Source organism: Lethenteron reissneri, chromosome 50 (genome assembly GCF_015708825.2).
Source record: "Lethenteron reissneri isolate LAM-NWPU_2019-01 chromosome 50, ASM1570882v1, whole genome shotgun sequence".
NCBI lineage: Eukaryota > Metazoa > Chordata > Hyperoartia > Petromyzontiformes > Petromyzontidae > Lethenteron > Lethenteron reissneri.
This window is the reverse complement of record NC_083828.1, coordinates 6,831,267-6,854,399: the sequence shown is the minus strand read 5'-3', so window position 1 is coordinate 6,854,399 and position 23,133 is coordinate 6,831,267. Positions and strand designations below refer to the sequence as shown.

Genomic DNA, 23,133 nt, shown 5'->3' with positions numbered 1-23,133 from the left:
TCACATGCTCACTCTCCAACTCACTCGAGATCCCAAACCAACAAGAGACATCACACCCCCCTCCCGCATTGCTGTGTCCTCGAAATAACTCTGGTGGATAAACCGTGGTGTCTCGCATATAACAGCGTTGATCGGGAAGGAACTCTAAAAATGGGAAAAAGTTTTTTTTATTAATTCGAATTTTGTACTCCCAAAGAGCTCGGTAGTGCGACCAAGTCAGTCTTGTCATCTAGCCGTGTCCCCACGCGGCGCTGAAACGTCACGCGCCAGAGCTGTGCCCACTTCCGTGACTGTCCTGCGCAATATCTGCCATCGTGTTGAATTCTGTGTTCCAGAAGTGGTGGTTGTCAATGGTGGGTTTGTTTGTTTTTAATTTCATTCATAAAGCTAACAGTATTCTTACTTTTATAATAGCAAAAAGGCCACGCAAATAACATCGCACGCTGTAAACTGCCTAAATTTGGCCTTTGTGAGCGTAACGTGGGTTTTCGTAAAGGAGGTGGCGGCGGCGCACACACCCGCCCGCCGCTATTTCGAGGACACGTGACACCCCAATCGTCACTGCGCGCAGCCCGAAACGAGTGCAAGCGATCGGCGAGCATCCACGAGATTTTGTTCCCCCGCCCCCCCCCCCCACCACCACTCCCTCCCATCCTCCATGACCCATGACCCGGATTCGCCTCCTGCTCCTCCTCCCATCACCGCTTTCGCTGTCGTCATTATCGTCATCATCATCTTCGTCGCCACCATCGTCGCTGACTCAGAGCTTGCGATGCACTGGCTGCTTGAGGCAGAGCTCCGAGCCGGCCGAGATGATGGGCAGCTGGTTGTCGCGGTGGAAGCTGATGAGATGATTGACGCTGTCGAACTTGCGGTCCTTGGTGCGCACCTGCGGATAGCGGGAGAAGGGGTTAGAGGTTAGAGCGGGTTCAGGTTGGGGTTTGGTTGACTTAGTTAGTAGCTTGGGGTTAAGGTTAGAGTTTTGGTTTGATGTTAGAGTGGGTTAAGGTTGGGTTTTGGTTGACTTAGTTGTTAGTAGCTTGGGGTTAGGGTTTGAGTTTTGGTTTGATGTTAGAGTGGGTTAAGGTTGGAGTTTTGGTTGACTTAGTTGTTAGTAGCTTGGGGTTAGGCTTAGAGTTTTGGTTTGATGTTAGAGTGGGTTAAGGTTGGAGTTTTGGTTGACTTAGTTGTTAGTAGCTTGGGGTTAGGCTTAGAGTTTTGGTTTGATGTTAGAGTGGGTTAAGGTTGGAGTTTTGGTTGACTTAGTTGTTAGTAGCTTGGGGTTAGGGTTAGAGTTTTGGTTTGATGTTAGAGTGGGTTAAGGTTGGAGTTTTGGTTGACTTAGTTAGTAGCTTGGGGTTAGGGTTAGACTTTTGGTTTGATGTTAGAGTGGGTTAAGGTTTGGGTTATGCTTGCGTTTTTGCTTTGAGTTAAGGTTGTGGTTTGTGATTGGATTAGCATTTGGGTTAGAGTTAGGGTTTACGTCCAGGGTCAGGTTTAGCGTTCGCGGTGAGTTAGGTACTAGGGGTTTTAGTAGTTTAAGGTAGGAGTTAGGGTTAGTGTGTGTGGCGACTGCACACTATGCCACCGCTGAACACCGTACCGGTCACCACTCAGTCTGTAGCTATGACAAAGTGCAGCGGTTGTGGCATGGTGTAAAGTTACCACGGGCAGAACGCACAGCCGTGGAAAAGTACAGGGCGGCCGTGGCGGAATGTGTAGCACACAGCACGGCGTGTAGCCTTGGCACGCTGCATCGCCGTGTCGCAGAGTGCGGCCGTCCGTAGCGCAACGCAAGCTTGTGGCACACACGAGCCACGGCACAATGCGTAGCGGCGGCAGTGTGCGCGGCTCTGGCACGATCGCCCAAACGGTGACATGACACCGCGTGGCGCAAGGCACGGTGCGTGTTTGCGGCACACCATTGCGTCTCTGCGACACAATGCGTAGCACTTTGCCACACCGTGCGGCACGGACGGAAGACACCGGCTCCGGTACAATCGTCCCACAGTGTCACAGAGACAACGATTGTGCTTCGTACGGTGCTAAAGAAGTTCAACATATAGTTGCTGCTCTTCTATGACGCCACGTGTTTTCATCACGCGAATTGGACATAACGCGATGAACGTATTAGGGAACACATTTTTCACAACGCGGATGCGATTTGGACATAACGCGATGCTGCTGGGTGCTTCTAAATGCTGCCCACGTGCCCTCACAGTCTTTGTCCGGCCTGCATATGCATCTCATATCGCGGACTGTGCTTTACCCAACATTACACGTTACTTATAATAACGCGGCGTTCTTCAGGAACGCAACTACCGCATCATGGGAGAAGCGACTGTGCACACGTGCACGTGACCTTGCCACAGACTGCACACGCGCCACGCCGCACCGCTCACCACGCCCTCGGGGTCGACGAGCAGCAGGTGCTTGGGCCGACCGCCCTGCATGCCGGTCAGGACGTACTGGCCCGGAGTGGAACCGCTCTCCCGCACCAGGAAGTCGCCATCGCGGCTCAGCAGCTTCTCGGCATCGCCGCGGCTCACGCGGCCGTGGAACCATGGCTCTCCCCGCAGCCGCTCCGAGGACAGCCCCCCTGGGCCGGGGGTAGGGGTGGACAGGGCGGAGTGAGACGATGGTGGGGGGTGCGACGACGACGACGTCATGCGCGTTACGAAGCGCTTCTTCGCCGCCATTGTTGTTTGTACATAGGGGTTGAACGTACGGCAAGTCATTCACTCCATTGGAACCTCATTTGCCAGTAAAAAATATGATAATTGGTTTTTTACCCTTGTATCCGGCAACAAAACCGACGCCTTTTTTTTTACAAGTCTTTTGGCGTCATCTGGTCCAACACCATGTGAGACTAGGCTCTAAGGAAAGCTGTCTCGGGTGTGGACCAATCAACTTCAAGGACAGTGCATACATTATCAGTTATGTTTTTTGTTTGCATTATGACTGCAGGTATTGTGGTCTATGCAAACATGACTCCTTGTAATAAAAGGTGTCAGTTTTGTTGCCAGATAGAAGGGTAAAACAACAATTATCGTACGACAAGTCCTCGCTTGACGCGCGGCGTACGCACTATTAATGCGTTCTCGCTACGACGCGGTTCTTCCAAGACGGAATACTTTTCTTAAATTGCGGAACGCGCCCCCCGTTATAACGAGGAACTCGCGCCCCCCATCATAACGCGGTTTCTGAGTGGTCGACGACTAACTAACTTTCTTGGGCTGCTCGGCTTGAGCGGAATGATACGGTACGCAGAAGGATACAGCACGGGGCGACTTTCTCTCATCTCAATTCTCTGTTCCGCCACGGGATGACTGCAGGCTGATGTTCTAGTGCAAATGCGATTCAAAAGTAGCGTTGTTTGTATTTCTTTACGCCCCGTAATGTGCATTCGTCAAGGGGTACTTCGCTTAAAGTGGCACTCATCAGGAACTTATCGGCCGCGTTCAACAACGAATCCCCATTACCTCCGTCCATGTCGCTCGTGTTGACGTAGCTCGGGTCCTCTGTGGCCTCCACGCGGGCCCCAGGCCGCATTCCTCCACTGCCGTCTGAAGGAAACAAGAAAACAAAAATGCATTGTAAGGAAGGACGTTATTAAGCAGGTAAAGTCTTCCCCCTCCTACCTGCCTATGTCAGCTGTTATTTCCGACTCTCTGTGTCTCTCTCTCTCTCTATGCCTCTCTCTTAGATCTCTCATGCTCACATGTCCTTTGCATTGCACTCTCTCATGCCTTTGGATTGCGGTCCCATGCTCACAGGTCCTTTGGATTGCACCCATTGGGTTGCACTCCCTCGTCTAGGCCGCTCTCCTAGCGTACAGTCACATGCTAATCCCTCACATTAACGTCATGCTAATCCCTCACATGAACATCATGCTAATTGCTTACATTAACATCATGCTAATCTCTCACATTCACATCATGCTAATCCCTCACATTAACAACATGCTAATCTCTCACATTAACAACATGCCAATCCATCACATTAACATCATGCTAATCCCTCACATTAACATCATGCTAATTGCTTACATTAACATCATGCTAATCTCTCACATTCACATCATGCTAATCCCTCACATTAACAACATGCTAATCTCTCACATTAACAACATGCCAATCCATCACATTAACATCATGCTAATCCCTCACATTAACATCGTGCTAATCCCTCACATTCACATCATGCTAATCCCTCACATTAACATCATGCTAATCTCTCACATTAACATCATGCTCATCTCTCACATTAACATCATGCTAATCTCTCACATTCACATCATGCTAATCCCTCACATTAACATCATGCTCATCTCTCACATTCACATCATGATAATCTCTCACATTAACATCATGCTAATCTCTCACATTAACATCATGCTCATCTCTCACATTCACATCATGCTAATCCCTCACATTAACATCATGCTAATCTCTCACATTAACATCATGCTAATCTCTCACATTAACATCATGCTAATCTCTCACATTAACATCATGCTAATATCTCACATTAACATCATGCTAATCTCTCACATTAACATCATGCTAATCTCTCACATTAACATTATGCTAATCCCTCCCATTAACATCACGCTAATCCCTCACATTAACATCATGCTAATCTCTCACATTAACATAGCCACTTCCGTACCCAGTTACATGCTAATTTCTCACATTAACATCACCAGCCCTGGCCACTTCTTTATGACCCTTGGGCTACACCCATTTCAAACCTTTTACAATAGTCTGCCTCAGCAGCAGACCATGCGCTTTTCCACCTGATGACAGACGCTTGTGTTGCGCCCGAAACGTCGTGATTTATTTTATTTTATACCTACGTGACTTTACCGAAAGAACCAGAGAGTATGGATTCTTGCAGTCACGAAAGCTTTAAATCAAGATCAAATCCAACTAAATATCTGGTTATCTTTTTACAATGGTGCTACATAAAAAAAATAAAGTTTTGCTGACTGGCTGGTTGGAGAAACAGACGGACGGTCACGTCTATAGAACGTCCGGGTTGCCAGCAATTTTGTTTGAAACGAAGTTAAAATCGTACGCCCTGAAGTTTGCATTTAACAACACGCGCTCTTTATTTTCGTATTGTAAACATTCGGAAACGTTCAACATCGTTGTTTTAAATTACTTAATAATCAGAATATGGGAACCAGAGAGTATGCATTGTAAGGGTTAACATCGAGTTCACATCCAATCGGTTGCTCCTGCGAGGTCACGACTGGTTACACGGTTATTTTCGTTGGTCTCGGTCGCCATCTGTTTGAGCCGTGACGCGTGCCCTCCCCAAGCCCATTTACGTCACCACTTAACAATCAGAGACTTAAAAAACTAAACTGCTTTTGTTTTACCAGGCAAAGCCAACCGAGTTATACAGCTCTTTGTCAGAAGCGACCTGGCCACAAATGATAGCTCAACAAAGTGGCTTATCGTCACCTGGAAATCTATGGCAGCCAAATAATCTGATGTGACGTTGATTCTAAACGTGGAGGGAAAAACCGGAGGACACGGAGAAAAATCCACGCGACCACGACGACAACATGAAAACTCCAAATATACAAACATCGTCAGGGTCAGGATCGAACCCACACACTCCTGTATACCAGGCGAGGTATTTAACCTCTCGCCACCGTAGCGACGATGTCTCTAACGCGTGCGTTCCCTAATCCACGTGCTCCTCTTCCTCACAGTAGCCGCTATAGATGCCGCGATGTCACTCAAAGAGGAGGCAGGCAATATTGCGTGCCCGTGGCGTTCACGGTCAAATTGTGCCAAATCTGAAAAATTACACCGCAAAAAACGCATCGCAATCGTCACCCCCCCTCCGCCCTCCTCCCCCTCCCAACTGCGAAGGCTTGGCAAGACCCTCCTACAAAGGAGTCTTGAGACTCGGGTGAGGCTTTGCTGGGCAAGCAAGCGTAGTGATGACAACACGATGGCCATGAGCCTTATGCAGAGTGCTCGCTGTGTGCACTACCGGCTGCACTCGATGACTGCCTCTGGTAGCTCGCGTTGCTGTCGTACACAGACTTCCCCGCCGCCGTCCCGTTCTCGCCTCTTGTTGCCTGCAAGCACAAACACACGCACGCGCGCACACAAACACACGCACACAAACACACACAAACACACACACGCGCACACAAACACACAAACACACACAAACGCACACAAACACACACACAAACACACACAAACACACACACGCGCACACAAACACACACATGCGCACACAAACACACACACACGGGCGCGCACACAAACACACACATGGGCACACAAACACACACAAACACACACATGCGCACACAAACACACGCGCACACAAACACACACAAACACACACACGTGCACACAAACGTGCACACAAACACACACATGCGCGCACACACAAACACACACACGCGCACACAAACACACACAAACACACACAAACACAGCGAAGGATCAGCGCAATCCGCCACAGCGCAAAATGATTAATCGATTAAAATATTCTTAGGCTCACAATGCGTACACACACACACACCACGCCCAGCCGCCTTGGTCTCCCTAGTGGAAATATTTGCACACTGCACCATTTACTCATTTTAGGCTGAGTCGACCTAGGGGAGGCCCAGGACCGGTTCAGATAATCGTTACTGGTTTTGGTCGTGAGCAGGAATCCAACTCGGTCGCGTTAACAGAGGAGCGTTAACAGGTGTACTACCGCTACACACACACCACACACCGCACACGCACACCGCATACACCACATGCACACCGCACACACACACACCGCACAGCCGCTGACCATGGACGATTGCGGAGGCCGCTGTGGTCGCGCCCCGGCCCACGCAGTGCCCCCCGCTCCTGCCCCGCCCCCTCCGGCCCCCTCCAGCGTGCGTGCGTCCACCAGCCCCCCAGGGGGGGGCTCCTTGGCGGGGAGGTCATTGTAGTACTCGTGGTCACGCCCCGTGGCTCTGGACACCTCCTCCTCGTCCTCCTCTCTCTCCGTCGCACCATCGCCGCCCTCCGGCCTGACGAGAGGCAACAAAAGGCAAAGATCCCCCCCCCGTGTAGCCTTAGCAGACTGTTGGGGCAAGTGCTGTTATAGCGTGTAGTGTCTATGAAGGCCGACACAGCACACGAAGGGGTGGGTGGCCAGCACCACGCCCGGCTGCCTTTGTCTCCCCAGTGGCGATCTTTACACATCGCACCAGGTACTTATTTGAGGCCTAGTCTACTTAGAAGATGCCAAAAAATCTTTGTTTTGGACAAGACATCAAAACAAAAAACAACAACCAGAATCCAAAACCAAGGTTGCAGGCAGGCTTGGCTGCGCGTGGGAGTGGCTGCGCGTGGGAGGCTGCACATCGCGGTTGAGGTATGCATCGAAGTACAACGAACTTCTTTCACAATGTACCGTGCTAACCGGAGGTGCCGAGGTCTGGTTAGGAAGGGGCTGAGGTGTGGGTTACCTGGAGTGTGGGATGGCGGCGGCGGCGGCGGCGTTGGTGGTGGCAGCAACGGCCGCGGGTCGTGCTGGACTCTTGAGGTACTGCTTGAACCTCTGCTCAAAGGCCTGCCCGATGGTACAAATCACGTCCTGCGCCAGCCCTTCCAGACACTCGAGCACATGGCACGCTGCCCCGGAGAGAGAGAGAGAGAGTGAGCGAGAGAGTGAGAGAGTGAGCGAGAGGTGGGGGTTTTACATAAAGCTAAGTTTAAAAATGTAAAACAATTTTTTTTACGAAATGATGAACGAAGCAAAGTGCCGAATATACCGAGCATCTTCTTGTTTCCACTGATCGTAAAAAAAAAGAAGAGAGAGAGAGCGTGTGTTGTGGGCGACAGCGACATGCCGATGCCAGACAGGCGCAAGTAGGTCTTCACGGATAACATGTTACGAATGCACCATTGGAACCTCATTTGCCAGTAAAAAATATGATAATTTTTTTTTACCCTTTTATCTGGCAACAAAACTGACACCTTTTTTACAAGGAGTCATGTTTGCATAGACCACAATACCTGCAGTCATAATGCAAACATACTCTACTGGTGCATTGTCTTTGAGTTGTGCGCCTTTTGGCGTCATCTGGTCCAACACCATGTGAGACTAGGCTCTAAGGAAAGCTGTCTCGGGTGTGGACCAATCAACTTCAAGGACAGTGCATACATTATCAGAGTTATGTTTTTTGTTTGCATTATGACTGCAGGTATTGTGGTCTATGCAAACATGACTCCTTGTAAAAAAGGTGTCAGTTTTGTTGCCAGATAAAAGGGTAAAAAAACAATTATCATGTTACGTACGACTCGTTAATTTGATTTGAGTCGAGACATTGGCGCTCATCTTCTATTTACAGCCGAGCCACTGGTGTAAATGCCACATTCCTAAGGTTAGGGGCGAGTCTCTCTATCGGATGTTGTCTGCTGGCTGAGTCGCCCTTGAAAAAAAACTTCTTATCTCAATGAACTCGGGAAATATGATTCTGACTTCCTAGCTTCGTACTGTCCTCTTGGTTCTTTCGGTAAAGTCACGTGAAAAAGAAATAATAAAATAATAAAAATACAACATAATAAGATACAATTCTCACGACGTTTCGGCTACAATGCAAGCAGCCGTCCTCAGGTGAAGAACAGGTCTGTTGGAAAGACAGCGTCTGAATGAACACCACCAGGCTTGGCAGCGTATATTTAAGCTGGGTTAGGGGAGCAAGGGCGTTTCATTTTTATCATTTTATTATTTCCCTTCTACGTGACTTTACCGAAACAACCAAGAAGATGAATCCCTGCAGTCACGAAAGCTTTAAATCGAAATTTCGTATCGTCCATTTCACAAATGTTGAGATTCCGTGAAATTCGTTTGCCAATTTAAAACTTTCGCAATTTTATTTCCGGACAAAAAATTCGTTATGAAAGAACAAACACAAGCTGTAAATAACATGCAATTTGTGTAGTTTACCGCTATAAGTACTGCACACTCCGTTTTACAGGTAACGGATGCACGAGTGAGCGAATGGTGAATGGGTGAAGAAAAGTGAATGGATGCGTGGCAAGTGAATAGCCGAGTGAAACATTAACTGCGTTGGCTCACCTCTCTGATTCACAGGATCTTTGGCCACATATGCAACGTAATCGGTCGTTTCCTATGTTGCAAAAAAACACAAACATATCAAACAAGACGGAATTATATATCTGCCCATGCTGCTACGTTGGCAGCATTGCACAAGCAGAGTTAACACTAAAACTCGGCGTACATGGCCTTGAAAGGAAAAAATATACATATATTCGTAATAGGCAAAGTACTGGGCAATGAACCTTCTTCATAGCAAACAACATTCAAAGCAAATATTTGGAAAAGTATCAAATAGGCAGTGTATTCAGGCAGTGTTATTGATGAATGCATTGAGTTTGTTTGTTAAAACAATGCAGGTATGTTCACAATAAAACATATTTTGCACAAGTCAAAAATCAAAGTCATTTCCATTTCTAAAGAGCCCCGAGGCATTGGTGTTCATCTTCTGTTTACAGCCCCCGTAGAGCCAGCGGTGGACATTCCACATTCGTATGGCAGGGGCGAGTTCATCCAAAGGAGAACCGCTTTTAAGTTCCCCACAAAGTAGTGCTCATTTTAGCCACCGTGATGGTAACATGGCGGCTGAGAGAGTGCACAACAATAATTCTAGATTTGAAGCTTTCGTTAAAGTCACGTAGGTAAAAAACAGTTACATGCTAATTTCTCACATTAACATCAATAGACCCAGCCACTCCTTTATAACCCTTGGGCTACAATCAATTAAAACCTTTAAAACAGTCTGCATCAGCAGTAGGCCATGCTTTCCCACCTGATGACGGACGCTTGTGTTGCGCCCGAAACGTCGTGATTTAATTTATTTGTTTTCATTTATTTTATTTTATTTTTTACCTACGTGACTTCACCGAAAAAAACAAAGAGTATGCACAACAATAAGTTCACGGAGAGACGACAGACAAATGCCATACCTGGTCTCCGCCTGAAGCGAAGGATATGGACTGCATGTGGTGGTTGGCAATGATCTGTGGGACGGGCAAAAAGGACATCTGTGAAAAAGAGCTCGACAGCTTATTGGATTCCTCCAGTCTAAATAAAGATTCTAATTCTAGAAGACACGATGATCACCATCATCCCCAATATCTGTGCAGTGAAACTCAAAAAATCCGCATTACAAAACTCCACGAATCTTGAAATCCGCGTCCCCACGTACAAAAACAAAGATCCCCCGTCTAGCCTTATCAGACTGTTGCGGCAAGAGCTGATAGCGAGTAGACACGTGCACAAAGACAAAGATGCCCCTACAGTCTGTTAAGGCTGTTAGCGAGCACCTATAAAGGCCGGCACGGTACACGAGGGGGTGGGTGGCCAACACCACGCCCGGCCGCCTTTGTCTCCCCAGTGGCGATGTTTACACATCGCACCAGGTACTCACTTGAGGCTGAGTCGACCTAGGGGAGGCCTAGTAACGGTTCAGATAATCGTCACCGATGTTGGCCGTGAGCGGGAATAGAACCCGGGTCGCCAGGTTTGTAGCGCAGCGCGCTAACCGCTACACTACCGCTCCCCACACGTACACAACAGCAACCGCCATTCGCCACTAAGTGGCGGTGACGTCACCACGACGCTTATGCCAGGCCATGTGCACCTTGAGGCCACGTACACACACACACGTACGCAGACGTACGCAGACAAAGGATCCCCCATACAGCCTGAACAGACTGTTGGGGCAATTCACTAGCCACACAAATGCACACGTACGTACGCACGCACACACAAACACACAGATGCGTAGTATAAGAACGCACACGAACGCACCTGTTTGGTCTCGGGCGTCATGAGGTTGAGGCTGGAGATGGATATGGTGAGGATGATGTCGAGACCGGCGAACTGCAGGTTGCTCTTGCCCAGGACGTCGCCCAGCGTCTGGCTCGGGCCCTGGCCGGTGCCGGAGAACACGCGCAGTGGGGATCACTTCCGCTCAGCAAAAGGCACGATCCAAAAATTACGAGGGAGAGCCATTCGTCTAAAATAATACGACCTTTTATTTTAACATCAGAGTTGTATTTATGCTCGATAACCCAGGAGAGCCTCGATGAGTCTTGTGACTCTGTTTCAGGACGGGTCCTGCCAAGTTTTCACCGTCGGGGGTGATGTTGCGGTGTCTGATCCCAATTGAGTAATTTCCATGTAATTCTTCAGCACTGAGAGATGTGGCCAACAGTAGTTACGTAAAATTTTTATTTAAAGCTTTCGTGACTGCAGGGATTCATATTCTTGGTTCTTTCGGTAAAGTCAGGTAGAAGGGAAAGAATAAAATAATAAAAAAATAAAACAATAAAAATTCTCACGACGTTTCGACTGCAACACAAGCAATCATCATCAGGTGTGACTTTACCGAAAGAATCAAGAATAAGTAGTTACATTGTTAAAATAAAAAAAATCGTCATTATTATTAATACCGTATTCTCCAGATTGTAAGATTCCCTTTGTTCCCCCATGCATTTAAAACAAAACAGTTGGGGGACAGGTGAGTTATTTTCCAGAGGGACTTATATTTCACACAACACGGTGTTACAATCTACTGAAGCAGACAAATGGGGGAACAGGAATCAACAAATAACAGCGCGCATCTCACGAAGACGGTGGTGGCAGCACGGTTGAGAGATCGGGTTTACCTTTCGTCGTCGGAAAGATCCATTTGAGCCCGGCACAGCCTCGCACACCCTGCCAATCGCCTCCCTGCGGGAATCGATGCCGACACAAACGTTCACTCACCTGCTCACTGGCTCGCTGCTCACTCTCTCACCCAACTATTCATTCAACCAACCAACCACCCATTCATCCACCCATTCATTCATCCATCCCTCCATCCATGTGATCATTGATCCATCCATCACTCGATCAATTAATCTATACGTCCAACCATCTGTTCATCCATTCATCTATTAATTCAACCACCAATCCATTCATTTATTCATCCATTCGTCCATCTATCTATTAATTTATCCATCCATCTGTCCATCCATATATATGAATTCATTCATCCGTGTATATATGTATTAATTTGTCCATCCATTCATCCGTTCATTCAATTATTCGAGGACCGCAGCCTTCGTCCGGTTCGAACGCACGCCCCTGCTGACTCACCCGCCCGTTCGTCTACCCATTAGTCCAAGGAATCACCCGCTAATTTATTCATTAATTCATCCGGTCATAAACAAATAAATAATGGGCAGGCCCACGGCTTCGGCCAAGTTGCAAACCCCGGCGTCTCTCGCCTTGCATCCGCTTGCCTCGGCAAAAAAATCAATAATGCATTTACAAGCGGTAAAGCCATCCGGCCGTCTGCTGCTCGCCCCGTTAAATTATTCATGATACGCCACCGCCTCCGCCTTCACTACCGCCACCACCACGACCGCTACCACCGCCTCCACCTTCACGACTGCCACAGCTGCTACCACTACCACACCACCTCTGCCTCCATCTCCACTACAACCACAGCCGCCACCGCTACCACCACCGCTTACACCGCCGCCTCCACTACCACCATCGCCTCCACTACCACCACAGCCGTTACCACCACCACGACCGCTACCACCGCCTCCACCTTCACGACTGCCACAGCTGCTACCACTACCACACCACCTCTGCCTCTGCCTCCACCTCCACTACAACCACAGCCGCCACCGCTACCACCACCGCTTACACCGCCGCCTCCACTACCACCATCGCCTCCACTACCACCACAGCCGTTACCACCACCACGACCGCTACCACAGCCTCCACCGTCACGACTGCCACAGCTGCTACCACTACCACACCACCTCTGCCTCCATCTCCACTACAACCACAGCCGCCACTGCTACCACCACCGCTTCCACCGCCACCTCCACTACCACCATCGCCTCCACTATCACCACAGCCACTACCACCACCACTACCACCTCCATCTCCACGACCGCCAGAGCCGCATCAGCTACCACCACTGCCAACTAACAATTCCACCGCCACCTCCACTACCACCACCGCCTCCGCTACCAACCACCGCTGCGCCTCTTGCGACAGAGGTTTTGCTGGCCCACCGCGTGTACGCACGCACAGGCCTACGCAACGCCAGAAACCGGACAGGAAGGCGATTGCCACTGTCAAAAGTCGTCTTGTCAAAGCGTCTCCCCGCAGAAATTCTATGAAGACGTGAAGTCTTATGCCTGGCCGGCCTCCACATGCCTCTAGGATAGCGGTGGCGAACTGGCATCTCCTGAGCCTCGCTCGGCTCTTTAATCCACCACATGTGACTATCGAAGGGGGCGTAGCGCAGGACACACTATCACAGTAGCAAAGAATAATGAATGTCTCCCATGCTGTGTCGAAAACTGTCAATATATATACACACACACATATATATACAGGTAGTCCCCGACTTACGATGGTCCGACTAACGATATTTCGATCTTACGATGGCGATACGACTAAATTGTTAAATATTTTACATTTCGCGCGGCAGGCAAACGCAGCAGCGTACGAGATACGATACTGTACGTTGGGACGCTGCCGGGATGTACTGTACGCATCTCCCGCCTTGTGTGGTGATGCCTCTCACTCTCATCAGCGGTCGACGGAGTTAAGTTGTCTCGGTGTTCAATGAATGTTAAAAGTTTTTATAGCAGATAGGAATGTTTCCTGAAAAAACTTTCAATGAAATTGCAGTTCATATAGGTAGGCTAAGAATTTACCTTGTTTTTTTACTTAAAATGTTACTGTGCAATACACTATTGTAATTAATAAACACATACAGTATATAGTTTATACAGTACGGTCCTGTAAATTGCTCTTGTTTTGCTAAATTATCACCATCCTTTAAGACTCCTGGGTAGGCTAGGCCATCTTCAACTTACGATATTTTCGACTTACGATGGGGTCGTCGTAACGCATCTCCATCGTAAGTCGGGGACTACCTGTATATGCATTTGGCTCTTTTCAGAAATCATGGCTACTTTTTGGCTCTCGGTCTGTTACAGGCTGGCCGCCCCTGCTCTAGAAATCAGCACGTCCAGTGGCTGCGGGAGTCACGTGACACCACGACGCCAAGCTGGAGGGGGGGCGGCGCAGTCGTTAGCTCATTTCTGGCCACGGCGAACATCGGTGGCTGAAAAAGCGAGTGGCCAAGGTTTGACCATCCCAACTCCACACCACCCCTTTGTCACTCCACTGCTGGATGAAGCCCTTCTGAAGCAGGGTTCATCGTGGGGGGGGGGGGGGGGGGTCGGTGATTGACCATACTTCATCATACTACTGGACAGTGCAGGTTGGTGATTGGGGAGAGATTAGCACGGTTGGCTACATATGGTGCGAAAGAAGTTCAACATATCATGGGACCTCCTTTGCCAGTACCAAAATATACTAATAGGGGTTTTTCCCCTTTTTCTGGCAACAAAACTGACACCTTTTGCAAGGAATCATGTTTACATTAACCACAATACTTGCAGTCAAATGCAAACAAAAAACAATACTCTGATAATTTATGCATTGTCTTTGAAACTGATTGGTCCACAGCATAAATTATCAGAATATTGTATTTTGTTTGCATTTGACTGCAAGTATTGTGGTTAATGTAAGCATGATTCCTTGCAAAACGTGTCAGTTTTGTTGCCAGAAAAAAGGGGAAAAACCCTATTAGTAAGTTCAACGTACATACACAGAGCGGGGGGGGGGGGGTTGGAGGAGCGGTCCTTAGGACCGGTTCAGATATCGCTCGACACCGATATTTCCCGTGGCCGGAAATCAGTCGCAGGGTTCACAGCGCAAGCAGGAAGCAGCATCTAGGCTCGTTAATTATGGTCGACTTCCTGCACGGCGATGGTCTATTGTTCCAACGGCTAATGAGGCACCGCGCCCTGCTCAATCGACGCACGACAGATTTGGACCATCATCGATTCTTCGATTAAAAGGGGGATGAGATTCTACCAGTGGATTCTTACCTGGTCACAAGAGTCCGAGTGTTGAAATCCAGAGACCGCATCGATTTGAGAACCTCAACGCAGCCCATGTACTGGAAGACCAAAACAACAAATATCACCGCATTAAATTTGGTTCTGCAATTTATTTGTCAATATTCCAGCTCTGAGAATATTAAATATCGGTTTGACTGTCATACCAAGACAAACATCTCTCTTATTCTTGGTTCTTTTGGTAAAGTCACGTATTTCCCTTCTACGTGACTTTACCGAAAGAACCAATGAGATGAATCCCTGCAGTCACGAAAGCTTTAAATCGAGTAGCACCTATACAGGCCGGTACAGTACACGAGGGGGTGGGTGGCCAGCACCACGCCCCGGCCGCCAGTAGAGAGACGAACTTAGGGGGGGTACAGGAAGATGACTTCTTGACCGATCAAGAGAAGCGGATAGCTGCTGCACCGTGTTAGCTTCGATTGCAAACAGACAAGTAGCCTCAATGGGTCCTCGAGCGATTTGAACAACGCCGATGAACAAAATAAAAAGCAGGCGGGCGAAAATCGTCCAAACGCCGCACGGATCCGACAACGCAGTTCCAAAACGCATCTGTCCTCAGGTGCAATTAACTGGGGATGATGACGTAGGTTAACAATCAGAAGTTTGTTTCCCACCGAGTAAAGCCCATCGAGCTAAGAAGCTCTGTTTCCCAAGGGTGACTCGGCTGGCAGACAACATAAAATCAGTCTCGATTTAAAGCTTTCGTGACTGCAGGGATTCATCTTCTTGGTTCTTTCGGTAAAGTCGGTGACTTTACCGAAAGAACCAAGAAGATAAAATCAGTCCACAAATAAAAGATGCAAAAAAAACCCGTAATATAAATGGCAAATACGTTGTAAAATTACATTCACACAGAGTCAGTTAACATGAGGACAAAGATGGCAGAATGCAAAGTGGCCAAGAGACAAAACTTCGAGGTGGTCCCAAAAATTTGGCGCAGGTTCCGAGCCCGTACGAGATGACGTCAATCGGAGCAAGATGCGTGGCGTCACCGTGCGTGTCTCGCCCGCACGCTGCGTGTGTGCATACGTACGTAGAGCCAACACCAGTGACAATTATCTGAAACGGGTCCTGGGCCACCCCTAGGTCAGCTAAGTCTCAAATGAGTACCTGGGGTACGATGTAGGGGCATCGCTGCTGGGGAAACAAAGGCGGTCGGGCGTGGTGTTGGCCACCCACCCCCTCGTGTGCCGTGCCGGCCTTTATAGGTGCTCGCTAACAGCACTTGCCCCTACAGTCTGTTAAGGCTATACGGGGGGTCTTTGTCTTTGTGTACGGTGTGTACTCGCTAACAGCACTTGCCCCAACAGTCTGATAAGGCTAGATGGGGTATCTTTGTTTTTGTACGTGGGGACGCGGATTTCAAGATTCGTGGAGTTTTGTAATGCGGATTTTTTGGTGGTGGATATTTTGAGTTTCGCTGCACAGATATTGGGGATGATGGTGATCATCGCGTCTTCTAGAATTAGAATCTTTATTTAGACTGGAGGAATCCAACGTGCCGTACCGGCCTTCATAGGTGCTACTCGATAACAGCACTTGACCCAACAGTCCGTTGAGGCCAAACGGGGGATCTTTGTCTTTTGTGGGTGCGTGTCTCACCCGCACAGTATAGGCCACGCCAGAGCCCATGATCTGATCGTCACCATGGATCCATCCGCGTGTCGGCTTGCTGATGAAGTTGCCGTTGCTTCTCCACTCGTCGCCGGGGTCGCCCCTCCCCGCTCGCCCGCTCGTGTAGCGACTCGAGTCCTGCGGTGGTGGCGACACACATTTTTGCGAAATTCTAAGATTTGCTCAACTCGGAAAAACTAACAATTCCGTTGCTGTTGGTTTTAAACCAATAGCCCATTTACTGGAAGACCACGCAAAAAAAAATATCACGTTAAATTTGGTTCGGCACCACATCATTTGGCAATACTCCAGCGCTAAGAATTTAACATTTCTGGTTGACTATCACACCAAGGCAAACTTCTCTCTGTAGCAGTGCAAAGCAAAAGTGCTGCTGTTGCTATTGGTTTTCACCACCTATTGGTTTTCACCAATAAGCAACATCGCCCCCTACTGACAGCCTCATGCCCGCTTGCAGGCCGGTGCTGGGTACCATTTAATGCCACTCAGGGAACAGATGACACCAGGGTGTACCTGATGTTTGACCATACTTCACCATGCGTTTTAGCTCGGGATGGTGAAGGGCGGTATGGGTGGGGGGGGGGGGCACCGGGACCTGGTTCTGATATCGCTCGCTGCTGATGACAACGACGACGATGATGTCTCGCCGCTAATGACAACGACGACGATGATGATGTCTCGCAAGAGGCAGTGACGACAGCACCAATGTACGCACGTGTGTGCCGTACCTGCCGTAATAGGTGCCCGGTCTGTGAAAGGCTACACTGGGGGACATCTTTATCTTTGGACTTGATCAGAAAACCCAACCAGCTGGATGTTGTCAACATCGTCATCATCATGGACACTATAATTGTCGCATTCTAAACGGCTAACGGTTCAACTAAGGGCAAAACATTGAAGCACATAACTACGACCACCTGTCCTCATAGGGACATTGGATTTTTTTTAACACAAGTTCACTCCAGGACAAGCCAAGTCTCACCATAAAAAAAGTAAAAAAAATGTAAACCCCAATTACTTCTGCCAAGATCCTGGCACTGTGGACTGCTGATGCAGTGGAGAGGGGGGGGGGGGTCCCCCAAGGCCTCGTGTTTTTTTTTTATATAATCACGTTCGCAGAGCAGAGGTCAAAGACGCCGAGCGACCAGCAACAGACGGCACGACCAAACGTACAAGAGAGACAAAGAGTTGACTGCGTGTCTGGAATCGAGCAGTTATGAGGAAGCTGGCAACGAGATTACGGGGTGGGGAAGAAGTGGAGCAGTGCGGCACGGTGTTTGATTGCGGTGTGGGTGAGACTAAAGTGTGTGTGTGCGTGCGTGCACGATGACCACGGCAGTAGCGATAGAAGAGCGATAGGGAGGCGACTGACCCGAGTTGAACGAGTCCCTCTACGCAAGGCCAGCACCGTAAGGGCATCAACTCAGACTCACACTCTCCCGACGCTATCAACTCCAGCAGTGGGAATCTGTCATAAGAGTATCTCACGCTAATCAAGTCTCCTTTGCGTTATGAAGCAACGCAAAATATTCATAGAAAAAAAGACATCTCAACCGTGGGTCTCTGCGCGAGTCCGTGTCTCTGCGCAATTCCGTGGGTTTCCAGGCGAATCTGCCGGTCTCTACGCGAGTCCATGGGCCTCTACGTGAGTTCGTGGGTCTCTACGAGAGTATGTGAGCCTCTCGGCGAGTCCGTGGGCCTCTAGGCGTGATTCCGTGGGTCTCTACGCAAGTGTACCTGTCTCAGCCGTAGAGCGTGTTTGGCATGGGGCCCTCTGGTCAGTGGGCGCTTTTGCAGCTACACCGCTTGCACACTCAATAGCCACGCCACCGAGCGACCGCAAATCTCAAATGAAACACTGCAGTAGCAGCAGCAGCAAAAACCTGCCAGCGTCGGTAGTTTCGTCGACAATGGCTTGAAAACATTTTGCAATCACTTTCAGATTTCCGATGCGAGTTCAGAGGAAGGCGCCCTGCAGACGTGGGAAGCAGTGGGGGACGTGGGGTGGGTCGCTTCCTCAAAAGAGCACGATGACAATTCATCGTAGAGGTTTTCTCGGCCGTTTGTCAATCGCAGTGCGGCGAGCATGGCCGGGTTCCGCCCAGAGGTCGCAACCGGGTACCTGATACCCGTACCCTACCCGGGTACCCGTTTGCGACCCTGGTGCGGCCGGGTACGGGTACGGGTAGACCACGAGTCACTGGTGAGTAACTGTTTGTCACTCATTTCCCAACGTCTTGTCTCTTCTCACAATTCAAGTTCCTAGAATCAACCCACCCGCGCCTGCAACATGGCTTCATCCCAGAGGTCGCAATCAGGTACCCGATACCCGTACCCTACACGTACCCGGCCAGGTACGGATAGGGTATGGGTACGGCCGGGTACGGGTACGGGTACCCGTTTGCGACCCTGGTGCGGCCGGGTACGGGTAAGGAATCAAAACCCGTTTGCGACCTCTGGTTCTGCCACACACTTCTTCCCTCCGTCTTTCGCCACGCACTACCGCTGGCCGTCTTCAAGAGCCGACGGCGGCAACCCACACAGCCGCAAAAAGGGGGTGGTGGAGACCTGTGCCGCTTTAATGCAAGGGGCAACACTGTTTTTAAATGTTGGCTCATGCTTTACCAGGTCAAAGGGTGAAGCACTGCACAAGAATGTTTCACACCACTCTATTAGGTTGGAATGTTGGGTAATTACCTGTGTATTTCATTTGGTTTCTAGTAAAAAAAAATGTATCATCATCATCAGCTATGATCAATCACTCTCAACGATGCTGCCGTGTAATAATAACAAAAGCCCCCATTCGCCACAAAGTGGCCGTGATGTCAACATGGCTTGTGCCAGGCTAGGTGCACTTTGTGCGCCATCACGTGAAGTGTGGAAGGCTTGCTGCTGGCAGGAAGTCACATGACACTCAGGGGTTATGGGTCAACTGACCGAGATGACAGACAGATGACAGATGTAATAATCAATGTAATAATCCACCTAGCACGGGCACACAAACAAATCTCACCACTCCATGAACATTAAAATGGCTCTAGTCACTTCCTGTCAATTTTGTATAAGGTCGGTGCACACTGATTGTGTTTTCACAATGAAGGACTCTTTCTCGAGGCGATAGAATATCACAAATGTTCCTTATACAATATAAGCAGCCTAAGTAAAATTCGGAATTGACGCTGCACAAACCCAGTCACGGTGTAAAAAATCCGCTGCTATTTTCGCCGAGGTGAAGAGTTTGGAGTTGAGGAATCCCATGTCAGACTCCCGCCGATACCCGCAGCAGCAGCGTTGCAAATGCTTAAGAGAATAAACACGCAACGCACCGGCTAACCATTAAGACGGTCAAAATTGTACAATAGCAAAGAACTTCAACAACTTTCTCGCGTAGGAGTAATGCACGAGTGTGACCCCTTGCACCCTTCTCTGCGAACTCTTCCGACCTCATGGGTTTGCCCTCGCATAACCTTTCGATGGACATGCTTGGCAAGATGTCTCTGGTGCGAGACCCCGAGTGGAGATTTGGTCCCAAAGGCCTCTCGTTTGGAACCGAGCAGGCAGAGCATGCTGGAGACAAGAAAGGGGCTTTGGGCCAAATCCTCCCCTTAATGGTTGCGACCAGGGACCTCTTTGTCAAGCCTGTCCGTCAAAACATCACGCACCTCCGATTAGCACGGGTCGCTACGTACGGTGCGAAAGCAGTTCAATATACATGCAAACTACTACACACTACACTACTATACAATACACCATACACGACGCTAGAACATACACTACTACGCACTACACTGTCCACTACTATACACTATACTACATTGAGAACTCATTTCTGTAGAACTGCTCTTTGTGCTTAGTTTGTTGTCCTTCCCCCGCACCTCCGATTAGCACGGTTGGCTACGTACGGTGCGAAAGAAGTTCAACATACATAGAAGTTTGGAGAGCTCACAACGAAGGGTGAGTGGGGCCACAAGACGACCATGGCATCCCACAACGGCCAAAACACGCCGATTGTCTTGCCGTGGTCTGGGACTGTTGTTGTTGTTGTTTTGCTGCCTTGCCACCAGGCCTTGCATTTAGTGTAGAACAATCAGCAGCAATGTATGTACTTAAGCAATTTGTATTTACATTATTTGTTGTCATTTACTTATTTAGAGCGAATTGCTTACCTTTCTCTCTACTTTGCACTCCTATTGTTGTGTAGTATTGTTTGCAACTTGCTACAGGATATCTGTGCAAAAAGAGCTTCCCCATAGCCTCATCAGACTCCTCCTCCTCCTACTCCAGTCTAAATAAACATTCCGATTCCGATTTTCAAAAAGCGGTTGCAAAGCGCCCGGAACGTTACTAGACGTCTCCCGGCGCAGTGCGTGACTCTCATTGCCAAGGGGGGGTCACCTTGCTGGCGCTTCCACCGCCACCGCCGCCGGCGCCGGCGCCGCCTCCGCCGCCCGAGGAGGGGGCCGGAGGCACGGGCGCGCGCGACGGCGACGCACAGCCGTCCCTCGCGGGGCCCTCACAGCTCATCCGGGAGATGGTGGCCAACTCCCGCACCAGCGAGCGCAGGCCCAGGCGGCCGCGGCTAAGCCCTCGCATCCGCGGCAGGAACGCGCAGAGCGTCGTGGTCTCCTCCTCTTCCTCCTGCCCCCTCTCGGCATCGCGGTCCTCCTCCCCCTCTGGGTCGTTGTCCTCGCTGACATCGTCATCCTCCTCCCCCTCTTCGTCCTCTCCGTCGCCAAATCCGCCGCCGCCGACGGCGCCGGGTGGCGCGTCGCCCGGCGCGGTGGGAGCGAACGCGAGCCGGGAGTCGGAGTCCGAGAGATGGCGCCGACGTTGCCGCCTCCACAATCGCGGGGTCCCGTCCGAGTCGCTCCTGCTCGGCGCCGGCAGCTCCGCCGGCGAGGGCAGCGGCAGCAACCGGTCGCACGATCGCGCCGACCACCTGTCCGCGTCGTCCGGCGGCGGGCTGCCAGCGGTGGCGCGTGCCGGATGTTCCGGCGCGGGTTCTGGCGAGACGTCACCGGAGTCCGACTCGCGTATGCGCATGTACTTGGGTCGGGAGATCATGCCGACCGGCGGGTCGCCTTGCGAGCGTTGACCGAGGGTTTTACCGCCGCTACCGTCGCTACCGGCACCGTCACCGCCGCCTCCGCTATTGCTGTGACGGTCGCCCTCATGTCCTGAAGGCCCCTGAACTCAGAACGGATCCAGCGCGGGGCGTGCCGGCGAAACGGGACGGTGGTCGGGAGGTCGCCATTTCCTCGCCAGTGTCCCGTGCCAGGACGGTCTGTTTGGCTTCGGATGTTCGCTGCTGGCGTTTTCCCCACCGTTCTACTCGAGAGAAAACCACAAACACCTTATTTGTCCCTAGGGTCTGAGACGTCCCGAGTCCCAGGTCTACAGCTTCGTACACCCGCTTGGAAGAGCAACGAGAGGTTTGCTGGATTTTTCTGAACTTGATGGAATTAGAAGAGCTTCAACGTTCCACCAACGTTACGGGTTTTTACGAGCATTCTTGGCGGAACGAAACTAATTCGTACTTTTATTTTGTTTACCGGCATGAGTCTGCGTTGCGCATTAAGCTGGGCGGGACAGCCAAAGTCAACACTTCTCTCCTAACAATTGGCATTGCGCTTCATTAGTGTTCCCGTTTCGTTTTTCTCTCTCCTAAGGCCGACTAACGGCCTTCAATCGAAAAGCGCCGAACGCAGCCGATTAATTTTTTTAACGAGCGTCCTGTTTAAAGGAGCGACTTTTACCAAGTCCTTAGAAGACGGCAAAACAGAGTTTCTATTGTGTTCCCCCCCCCGCTGTTGCACGATTAGTCAGATTTACCAACCGCCTGATACCTGCAAATTTCCGCGTAGAAGCTCGATTCAACTCCCGCGCGATCACTCAGCGTTTTCGTGGTCGGCGGCGTGTTGACGCGGGCTTGACGGACGACGATGACAAATTATTTCGCCTGTCTCTCTCTCTCTCTCTCGTTGCAGCCGTCGTCCCAATAACACCCCATGTGTTTTCGAGCTCCACACAGCCGGTGGGTGCAGAGAAGTCGAGCGCAAAAAAAATATAAAGGCCAGAGCGACGGATGCGTTTTTTTTAAAGGAGCGCGGTACCACGAAACAGTTCCCGAGAGGTCTTAATGGAAGGAGTAAATTGCTTCCGTTCTCTCTGCTGCTTTCCACTTACTCTCTCTCTCGGTTTCTCTCTCCCTCAGTCTCCCTCCCTCCTCCCTCTCCTCTCTCTCTCCTTCCCCCTGTAGCTTTTCTCTTCTTTGCACTCTTGCCCAGCGCTCCCTCCCCCCACCCACCCACCCTCGAGCTCCGTTTGCCGCTCCTCCTCTGGCCCTTGTTCTTGTCTCTGCTCTCCCTTTCGCTCCGTCTATCTCACACGCTCGCCCGGCCGCTCGCTCGCGCTCCGTCACTCGCTCACTCTCCCCCTTGGCCCA

The 23,133-nt window shown here is 50.1% G+C and overlaps 1 protein-coding gene across 1 annotated transcript; it reads right to left on the bottom strand.

Annotated features, from left to right (window-relative positions):
* Positions 1 to 659: 659 nt before the first annotated feature.
* On the bottom strand, positions 660 to 22,917 carry SHC1 (SHC adaptor protein 1). Its single transcript, XM_061572442.1, has 13 exons — positions 21,084 to 22,917; positions 16,659 to 16,808; positions 15,024 to 15,094; positions 11,721 to 11,784; positions 10,861 to 10,980; positions 10,014 to 10,067; positions 9,106 to 9,157; positions 7,490 to 7,655; positions 6,823 to 7,048; positions 6,013 to 6,100; positions 3,483 to 3,566; positions 2,403 to 2,599; positions 660 to 889 (listed from the first exon to the last, which is right to left on the bottom strand). Exons 1-13 carry the CDS (start codon positions 21,750 to 21,752, stop codon positions 761 to 763), a joined length of 2,070 nt encoding a protein of 689 aa, XP_061428426.1. The 5' UTR covers positions 21,753 to 22,917; the 3' UTR covers positions 660 to 760.
* Positions 22,918 to 23,133: the final 216 nt, after the last annotated feature.

Excerpts from the sequence above, each read along its gene's own strand:
- SHC1 (XM_061572442.1), bottom strand. The coding sequence starts at position 21,752 with ATGATCTCCCGACCCAAGTACATGCGCATACGCGAGTCGGACTCCGGT. Across the intron at positions 16,809-21,083 it reads GCGGTGGAAGCGCCAGCAAG|GACTCGAGTCGCTACACGAG; the intron begins GTGACCCCCCCT and ends CCACCACCGCAG. Across the intron at positions 7,656-9,105 it reads AGATCCTGTGAATCAGAGAG|CGTGCCATGTGCTCGAGTGT; the intron begins GTGAGCCAACGC and ends TCTCCGGGGCAG.